The sequence below is a fragment of the Camelina sativa genome, chromosome 8 (assembly GCF_000633955.1).
Source record: "Camelina sativa cultivar DH55 chromosome 8, Cs, whole genome shotgun sequence".
NCBI lineage: Eukaryota > Viridiplantae > Streptophyta > Magnoliopsida > Brassicales > Brassicaceae > Camelina > Camelina sativa.
The window spans coordinates 27,268,307-27,277,177 of NC_025692.1; the positions used below are offsets into that span (position 1 = coordinate 27,268,307).

General features: G+C 39.2%; 3 protein-coding genes and 1 pseudogene across 3 annotated transcripts; all 4 read left to right on the top strand.

The window, feature by feature from the left end:
- LOC104708958 lies at positions 84 to 1,889 on the top strand (annotated as a pseudogene).
- Positions 2,401 to 4,108, top strand: LOC104709993. Its single transcript, XM_010426520.1, has 3 exons — positions 2,401 to 3,033; positions 3,137 to 3,865; positions 3,953 to 4,108. The coding sequence occupies exons 1-3, from the start codon at positions 2,401 to 2,403 to the stop codon at positions 4,106 to 4,108; spliced, it is 1,518 nt and encodes a 505-aa protein (XP_010424822.1).
- Positions 4,762 to 6,444, top strand: LOC104709994. Its single transcript, XM_010426521.1, has 3 exons — positions 4,762 to 5,397; positions 5,486 to 6,229; positions 6,304 to 6,444. Exons 1-3 carry the CDS (start codon positions 4,762 to 4,764, stop codon positions 6,442 to 6,444), a joined length of 1,521 nt encoding a protein of 506 aa, XP_010424823.1.
- LOC104708959 (E3 ubiquitin-protein ligase ZNF645) lies at positions 6,966 to 8,871 on the top strand. The gene is made up of 4 exons (XM_010425613.2): positions 6,966 to 7,209; positions 7,321 to 7,581; positions 7,674 to 7,732; positions 7,982 to 8,871. The coding sequence occupies exons 2-4, from the start codon at positions 7,327 to 7,329 to the stop codon at positions 8,754 to 8,756; spliced, it is 1,089 nt and encodes a 362-aa protein (XP_010423915.1). The 5' UTR covers positions 6,966 to 7,209; positions 7,321 to 7,326; the 3' UTR covers positions 8,757 to 8,871.

The window sequence follows — 8,871 nt, forward strand, 5'->3', positions numbered from 1 at the left end:
AAAAAAAAAAAAAAAAAGAGTTACAGGAGACGAATCAGGTACAGTCTCTTTCAGTTTTAAGAAGGTGTTAAGTGATGCAATAGAGGAAAAGTGAGTTGATTCAAAATTCAAACCTTTTGGGAATTAGTGATTCAATGGAAATGGTTGAAGGATTGATTTTGATTTTATTGAATCAACAATTCCCAAAAGTTTTTTGGAAGTGTTTAGAATCTCTTTGGGAGAAAAGAGGAAAAGTGATTAAGGGGAAGCTCAAAGGTTTGCTTTTTAATGGTTCTTGGGTGACTCAAAGTGTTTCGGCTCTTAGGTATTGATGCACAATTAGTTTAAAGACCGATGGAGCCTTCGGGATTGAATACGAAGTTAGATCCTATACTTGTGTCTCAAAGGTTTTGATTTTCCTCGTTGATATTGTTGATGGCTGAAGTTTCAGAAGACCCCAAGTTTACTTTGAGACTTTTAATCGATGAAGAGAAGAACAAGGTCTTTTTGGCTGAGGCTGGTAGAGATTTTGTCGATGTACTCTTCAGTTTTCTGACGCTACCGATGGGCACCATTGTCAGATTGATCGAGAAGCATCGAGAATCTGAGGATATTGGTTGCTAAAAACAACCTCTACAAAAGCGTTGCGGAGATGGGGATTAACAATTTTGAGACTGAAGCTTGTCAAGAGATGTTGCTTAATCCAAGGAGTGTGAAGGAGATCCATTGCAAAAGGCTTAAGCTCAACATCAACCCTGTTGATGATCTCAACTACTTTAAATGCTCTTCGTTCTCATCCTGCGACGCCTGCAGTAAGTTTAGCGGCTCTGAGTGCGTCTGTGGAAAGTTGATGGACCAGAAAATTGAATTGTCTGAAGAAGATCAAGTAGCAGGTGGTGGAAGCATACAAAGTCAACATGATGTGAGGGACATACAGAAGCTTTTGAGTCCAGGTGTGAAGGTAAAAACAGATGATTATGAAACAGAATTTACTTTGGAGTTGGATGCAATAGTAAGGAAGCAGGACATGAAGGTTTTATATGTTGAATGTGGAGAAGACTTTGTTGATCTTCTCTTCACTTTCCTGGCTGTCCCTCTGGAATTTGTATGTGATATTAATTTAGGGTGCATTGGAAATCTCCGCAGAAGCTTCAAAGACTTGAGTGTTGTTGATCAAACAGCTTCCAAATGCGTGCTTCCTTATTACTATAAATGTCAGAAGCAGTTTTCTGGCATCACCACTGAAGAACCACCGGTTTACTACCGTTACAGGAATTCCAATCCTCGCCAACCGGACTATAGTTTGACCACAGATCCTGATAGGACTCTGCTCTATCGTAAGGACAGACTAGTTCCTGTGACTTTGATTGATCCAAAATCTCGTGGTAAAGATCATTCAGAGAATGGTAGTGGGTTTGGGAAGAGAGGAACAAGGTTTACAGTTACAGATGATCTGATTATCACTCCTAGGAATTCCTTAAGCACATCTATTTGCCTTCTGAAGAAGTTGCAGATTCAGGCGGATGATCTGGAGGTGCAAGTAATTAGCATCCGTGAAGCCGAGGTTACATTTTTTTCCTTTCTCAAGTTATACAATTTTACTTGCTCTCCCTTGAATTCTTGACTAACTTTGTATCTAAATCAGGCAATGAGTCTGATGAGAGCTTCTTTGTTGACATCCTCTGCTTTGAACTCTGCTTTTTCGAACTTGATTGTGAAGAAGGTCAAGAAAGAGACTTGAAGGAACAGAGGTCCTCATCAGTTGCTTAGTGCTTCTTTATTATGATCTGAAAAGACATATTTTAATACATGATCTTGAACTATTTAAACTCCACTATTGTTCTATCTTTTCAATTTCTGCTGGTTTTCCTTTGGTTTTTTTTGTAGACTTGAAACTTAGTTTATGTTGAACACAGATCAATGTTTTCAAGTCAAAATTTGAGTCTTTTTAGTTCTACCAATCAGTTTGATGCACGTTAACAGTCTTGTCCCAACAAAACAACGTACACTAGATGTTTTGTAATGGGAATAAACTTGCGTACGTGAGTTTTCATTTCGATCTGTAATTGTTCTCCTTCTCTTGTTAAAATTTGATTAGAAAAGAGGAAAAGTAGAGCTTTTTATTGACTTTAGTTTTGTAAATGGGTTAATTAAAAAATTAAACAATTACAGGTCGTTTTTAAAAATTCAGAAAACTAAGATAACGTTTTACGAGGTTCAACTGTTCAAGCGATTGACAAGCGTTAAGGGTTGTTTGACAATCTGTAATTGTTCTCCTTCTCGTGTTGTTATAGGTAATCTAGATATGTTATTCCCATTCCAAATCATGTGAATCTGAATGTAAGTGTCTTCTAATTGTGTGGGTCAAAGAGAAAGCCTTAAGGGTTGTTTTTTCGTAGGTTATCATTCGTCTGATCTACAATGGCTCAGGAGGGTCGTAAGGAACCAACGGTTAGTTTGAGACTTATCATTGATGAAGAGAAAAACAAGGTCGTCTTAGCTGAGGCTGGTAAAGATTTTGTTCAAGTTCTCTTCACATTTTTGACACTGCCAATGGGAACAATCGTCAGATTGCTTGAGGAGCATCAAGACTCTGAGCCAGTTACTGTTGGATGTCTTAGCAACCTTTATAGAAGTGTTGTGGACATGAAAATCGATGATTTTGAGACTGAAGCTTGTAAGCAGATGTTGCTGTATCCCAAGAACATTAGGGAATCTCGATACATAAACTTTAAGCTCAACATAGACCCTACTGAGAGATTCAAGTGCTTTGGGTGCCTATTTTTCCGTATCTGTAGAATGTCCAGTAATTTTGACACGTCCCTATGTAAGTGCGGAGAGGTGATGAATGAGGAGATAAGTTTCTCACAATATGAAGATAGCATGCAAAATGATGTCGGTGGAGTGTTTAGCAGAGACAAGTCGTTTATCATAACCGACGACTTGACTCTGACGGATGACTCTACTAGTTCTTTCTTGCAAACACTCAAAGATATTGGTTGTACTGATGTTAGTAAGCTGAGAGAAGAGGTTCTCCATATCGGTCTCAAAGAGGTTGTCTTTCTCTCTTACTTAAATCTTCCATGTTTTTGTTAATCGCTTAGCTTTACAACGTGTTTAAGATCTCTGGCCGTATTATGTCTTGATCCTGATATAGGCTATGACGTTGCTGCAATGTTTATTCACCTCAAGTGCACCTTTGACGGATACTTTCTTGAAGAATCAAAGTTCACACGTAATGAGGAAGATTTATAGAAAGCCGAGTCCATGCATGGAGGATAAAGGAGATAAAGCAGAACCAGACGAAGTCATAACTTTTGATGCAATCGTAAGGAGACAGGACATGAAGATTTTGTACGTTGAGTGCGGTGAAGACTTTGTTGATCTTCTTTTCACTTTTCTCGCCATTCCTCTGGAATCTACGTGGGAAATCTCAGGCAACAATATCACATTAGGTCGAATTGGGAACTTGTGCAGAAGCTTCAAAGACTTGAATGCTAATGAGGGGACTGAAGTGTCGTCAACAACATCCGAATGTATGCTTCCGTATTATTACAGGTGCAAGAAACAGTTGCTCAATATCAGAACTCCTACACCAAGACTTTACTTAAGCCGGAGTTATGACTGGACACTATCTTATTCTCGAAGCTTTGTTTTGACTACAAAACGTAATAGCGAGCGCATGAGTTTTGTGGATCCAAAATCTGATTTCTGTGATCGGTCAAAAGATGGTAAAGGGTTTGTGAAGAGAGGGACAAAGTTTACTGTGTCAGATGATCTGATCGTAACACCTAAGAACTCCAGCTCAACCTTTTCTGTATTGAAGATGTTTCGAATTCACACAGATGATTTGGAGGTGCAAGCAATTACAATCAGCAATGCAGAGGTAAAAAACTTGTTGTATAAACTAAACCACTTTCTTTTTCTTTTTTTACCTACAAAATTATGATTATTTGTACTCCACCAATATCAGGCTTTGAATCTGTTGAGTGCTTCATTGGTGACATCCTCTGCTTTGAGCTCTGCTTTTGGGAATTTGATTATGAAGAAACCGAAGGAAGAGAAAGTTTCATGGAACCCCGTTTTAAAGAAACCAAAAGTAGAAACACAAAGGTGGAGAGAGCCCTGAGCTACTACTGATTGTTGAACTTAATTTCAGATTTTTTCAAAAATCCACATTGTTTAAAGGGTTGCTAGAATTGTTTGCTAGAGAATCCTTCGGTTTTGGACAATGTGAATTTTTTCAATCTTTCTGGAGACTTAGTTTATTTTGTTAAAAAATCTTCCTTCTGAGAATATATTTGAGCAGAACTTTTAAATTTTCTCTTATTGTAAAATAACTACAGAGTTATTTTCAAGAAAATAATAAACTCCTCTGTCCAGTTTAGTAAATATATCTCAGTCAGCGAGAAAATCAAGGTTTCTTGCAGTGAACGAGAAGCTCTAAAGGTTGTCTTTAATTGTGACTATTGTGTTTTGATGGCCCATCAATATTGTTCATTCAACGTTAGAGTTTACAAAAAAAGTTGTAAATTTAAATGCAGGTTATTCAGTATACAGTCATGGGGAAGCTCAAAAGGTTGGTTTATTTTTGTTCATGACTCTTGGATGTTGATGAATTGTTATTATTGTTCTCATTCAACATCAGACTTTAGACCCTCTATAAAATTGGAGTTGATGCTCCAATTACTAACGCGTTTCTTCTGTTTCTGAGTGCCATTGAAACGTTTTCTTCTCTATCTTGCTTTTTTTTTTTTTTTTCATCTAAAAAAATCTAAGCTAATGGCTAAAAATAGTGAGGAGCCAAAGTTTAGTTTGAGACTTATTGTTGATGAAGAGAGAAACAAGGTTGTTTTGGCTGAGGCTTGTAGGGATTTTGTTGATGTACTCTTCAGTCTTCTGACACTACCGATGGGAACTATTGTCAGATTGCTTGAGAACCATCGAAACTCTGAGCCAATAACTGTGGGTTGTTTCAACAATCTCTATAAAAGTGTTGTGGACATGGGCAGTGATAGTTTTGAGACTGAAGCTTGTAAGCAGATGCTCCTTTATCCGATGAGTGTGAGGGATGTTCAGAGCAAAAGGCTTAAAGTCAACATAAACCCTACTGAGAGCATCAAGTGTTTTAAGTGCCCTAGTTACTGTGAGTTGTACAGTAACTTCAACACCTCAAGATGTCGTTGCGGTAATTTAATGAGCAAGGAGATTGAATTAGAAAAGAAAGAACAAGTTGCTGGCTGGAGTCAAAGTGATGCTAATGGAGTATTTGTCAGTGGTAGGTGCTCATTCATCTTAACAGATGACTTGAAAGTAGCAGTCAAGTCAACTGAACTTGTCTTGGAGAAGCTCAAATCCGTAGGTTGTGCTGATGTTAATAAGCTTGGTGAAAGGCTTCTTGTTATCGGTTTGGAAGAGGTATGTTGCTCTTTTCTTCAAGCTGTTTCATCCATCACTGCTCTATTCGTTTGCCCTCTCACTATGTCTGAATTGAATCTTGGACCAGGTACTCACTCTGCTGGAATATATATTCTCCTCAAATGCTCCCTTGACAGACACTTTCTTGAACAAGCAAAGTCCACAAGGTGTGACGAAGATTTGCAAATCACTAAGTCCATGTTTGGAGAAGAAAGGAGAGGAAGCAGAACCTGGTAAGGTAGTAACTCTGAAAGCAATAGTGAGGAAGCAAGACGACATAGAGATTTTATTTGTTGAATGCGGAGAGGAATTTGTTGAGCTCCTCTTCTCTTTTCTGGTTGTCCCTTTGGAATCTGTATGGGAAATTTCTGGCAGCTCTATCTCTTTAGGTTGCATTGGAAACTTGTGTAGAAGTTTCAAGGAATTGACTGCTAATGAGGGGACTGAACTGTCAAACTCCATATGCACGCTTCCTTCTTTCTATAGTTTCCAAATGCAGTTGCCCGGTATCACTACTCAACAGCCTCCAGTATACTACCGCTACAGGCTCTATGACAATCAAATAAGGTATGGTTTGACTACAAATGGTAATCGAACTCCTAATTACCGCAAGGACAGAATAGTTCGAGCGGATTTGATGGATGCCAAATCCCCTGGCAGCGATAAGTCTACTCAATGTTACGGGTTCTTGAAGAAAGAGACAAAGTTTACCGTGTTAGATGATCTGACAATTACATCTATGAACTCATGCTCCACTATTTCCTTACTGAAGAAGTTGCAGAGTCACGCAGACGACCTAGAGGTGAAAGAAATCAGCATAAGCAATGCAGACGTACGCTTCTTCTGTGTACCCTTTTTGATCCTCTATACTTGATATAAACTTGACTGAAACTGTCTTTGAATTAGGCTTTGAATTTGTTAAGAGCTTCATTGGTGACATCCTCTGCATTGAGCACGGCTTTTTGGAGTTTGTTTGCTGAGAAAGTGAAAGAGGAGACTGATTTAGGGGACTCGGTTTCAAAGAAGGTGAAGGAAGAAGAGACTTGAAGAAATAATAAAGCTAGTGAGGATGATCTCCAAGTTGCTACTAATCCATTGTTAATTATGTTTTGCAAAATCTTCATTTATCTTCCTCATGTTTTTCTTATTAGTGGATTTCCAAGCTTTTTTTCTTTAGTTTCTTTGGTAAGACTTATAAAATTAAATAATTCATAAATTTTTTTAAATCGATGAGCTTAGATGCAAGCAAAAAACTTGCACATCTTTTTTGAGTTTAAAAATGCAAGGCTTTGAATAATGTTGATAGCTGCATTGGTGCAGGCCAGTTTGTGGAACCCCAACTTCGAAGGAAGTCAAAGGAAGAAACTTAAAAGAAACACAGCCAATGAATATCATTCTGAAGTTGCTACCGAAATATGTTTTTTATCATGTTTCGTTAGGAAGAATAAAACATATCAAGTTGGTTCAGTAGCTACTAACTAAGCTATGTTATATTGTGTGTAGTAAGGCTGAGATGTATTAAACCCATAACAAGTTTGTCTCAAAGTTATCAAAACAATGCATTCATTATAACAAAAGTTCCAGTTGGTATGAAAGGCTGAAAACTGCTACCCTCTTTCTATGTCAGAGGGTTCGTTCTCTCGCTATTTCTAATTTGTGAATAAATTTTATTAAAAAAAATAGATCAGAGTTGTATCGTCGTCTCCGTTGCCCAAACAAAAAAATTTTGCTTCGCCGTTTTCGCCGCCGGCGAAGATCCTTGAGAAGAACTGAAGTATAGAGATCTGAAATCCCAATCTCCGACTTAACTTGGTAAGTAGAGAAAATTTGGATGAATCCTCTTCTTTCTTTTGATTTGTATTTCTTAGGGATCCGTTCATGTGATTGTTTTTTTTTTTTTTGGGTTCCCTTGAGAAATTACAGCGAGCAATGCTTCAAATTCGTCTAAGGAGAGATTCGCCGACGGAGACTGGAAACGGAGCGAGACCTTCTCCGACGGAAACAGTGACTGTAGCCTGTCCCGACCATCTCGTCCTCGCTGATCTTCCTGTAGCCAAAGGAATCGGTTCCGTGACTCCCACCACCGTTCTTAAACCCGTCGGTCGCCGCTCACGCCGTCAGTTAGGCGAGAGGGTTCACTTCTGCGTCCGTTGCGATTTCCCCATTGCAATCTATGGTCGTCTGGTAAAACTTTAGTTTCTCCCCTCCCTATTGCTTTTGTGATTTGGCTAGGGTTTATATGTGATTGAAACTTTGTGTTGTTTGGTTTTTTGCAGATTCCTTGTGATCATGCCTTTTGTCTTGAATGTGCTCGTAGTGATTCCATCTGCTATCTGTAAGCATCTCTAACTTTGCTTTTAACAAAGAGCCATAGTTTGAAGTAGGCTTCAGGCTTGTGTTCTCGAATTGGGAAGTTGACAGACATGGAAGCGTTTCATTAGAAGCTTTTTGGTAGATAGATAACTTTAGATTGTTTGGTAATCCACAGAGCTGAGCTCCTTTTAGAGATTTACTAGGTGATGTGGTTATAGCTGAATTATCAAACTGAAAACTTGTTGTCTCGTGTGTGTGTGTTATTGGTCAGATGTGATGAACGGATTCAAAAGATTCAGACGATCAAGATGATGGAAGGAATCTTCATCTGTGCAGCTCCTCATTGTCTTAGGTCTTTCCTGAAGAAACTTGACTTTGAAGCTCATGTCCATGAACTCCACGGTAGCCTATTACAAGCTGATGCAGAGAAAGAAGATGGTAACGACTCAGATGTTCAGAGCACAAAGCAGCAGTCTTCAGCTTCTGAATCCACTTTGCGAGGTCCCTTAAGATCGCAGCAACAACAATCCCGTGAACAACCGTTACTTAACAGGTCGGCCTCTATGGCGAAATCACAATCTGGGTTTGCTCAAGTCCAGAATTTCCCTGCAGATACCGATAACTCTCGCCCTCCGGGATTCGAGACTGCTAGTCCTAAACCAGGAATCCGGTTCTCAGAGTACCCGCCTATGAATCTTATGCAACCGCCCAGCTTGCCCATTCCAATGAATCAAAACCCGGGTTTACCACAGCAGTTTGGTTTTCCATCTTATCCATCAGCCGATGGATCATCTCAACAGTTCTATAACGGTGCTCCTTATGAGTTGACAAGAACAGAGAGTGGCGGATCGGAACAAGGTTCATTGCTCGGGTATCCGCCTACACCAATGATGACTCCAAACTTCCAAGGATCTTATCCTCCTCCGTCATGGAATCCTGGAATGGCACCGCCTCAGACGACCCAGCAGGTTAATCGGGGTAGGGACGGTCAAAATTTTGGGTGGCAACAAGAGAACCGTGAGGGCTTTGGGCAGGAGTACGAGTAGACTAGTTTGAACTCTTTTATGTACTGTTAAACTCGTCCTTTGAAAGTTTCAAGTATTTTTGTGCTTCTAAAACGCTGTCGTATCTTGTTCTAACTTGTAATTTTATTAAACCCAA

Coding starts and splice junctions, on each gene's coding strand:
- LOC104709993 (XM_010426520.1), top strand. CDS start 2,401: ATGGCTCAGGAGGGTCGTAAGGAACCAACGGTTAGTTTGAGACTTATC. Junction 3,034..3,136: donor TCCATATCGGTCTCAAAGAG/GTTGTCTTTCTC, acceptor ATCCTGATATAG/GCTATGACGTTGCTGCAATG. Junction 3,866..3,952: donor TTACAATCAGCAATGCAGAG/GTAAAAAACTTG, acceptor CACCAATATCAG/GCTTTGAATCTGTTGAGTGC.
- LOC104709994 (XM_010426521.1), top strand. CDS start 4,762: ATGGCTAAAAATAGTGAGGAGCCAAAGTTTAGTTTGAGACTTATTGTT. Junction 5,398..5,485: donor TTGTTATCGGTTTGGAAGAG/GTATGTTGCTCT, acceptor ATCTTGGACCAG/GTACTCACTCTGCTGGAATA. Junction 6,230..6,303: donor TCAGCATAAGCAATGCAGAC/GTACGCTTCTTC, acceptor TCTTTGAATTAG/GCTTTGAATTTGTTAAGAGC.
- LOC104708959 (XM_010425613.2), top strand. CDS start 7,327: ATGCTTCAAATTCGTCTAAGGAGAGATTCGCCGACGGAGACTGGAAAC. Junction 7,582..7,673: donor TTGCAATCTATGGTCGTCTG/GTAAAACTTTAG, acceptor GGTTTTTTGCAG/ATTCCTTGTGATCATGCCTT. Junction 7,733..7,981: donor AGTGATTCCATCTGCTATCT/GTAAGCATCTCT, acceptor GTTATTGGTCAG/ATGTGATGAACGGATTCAAA.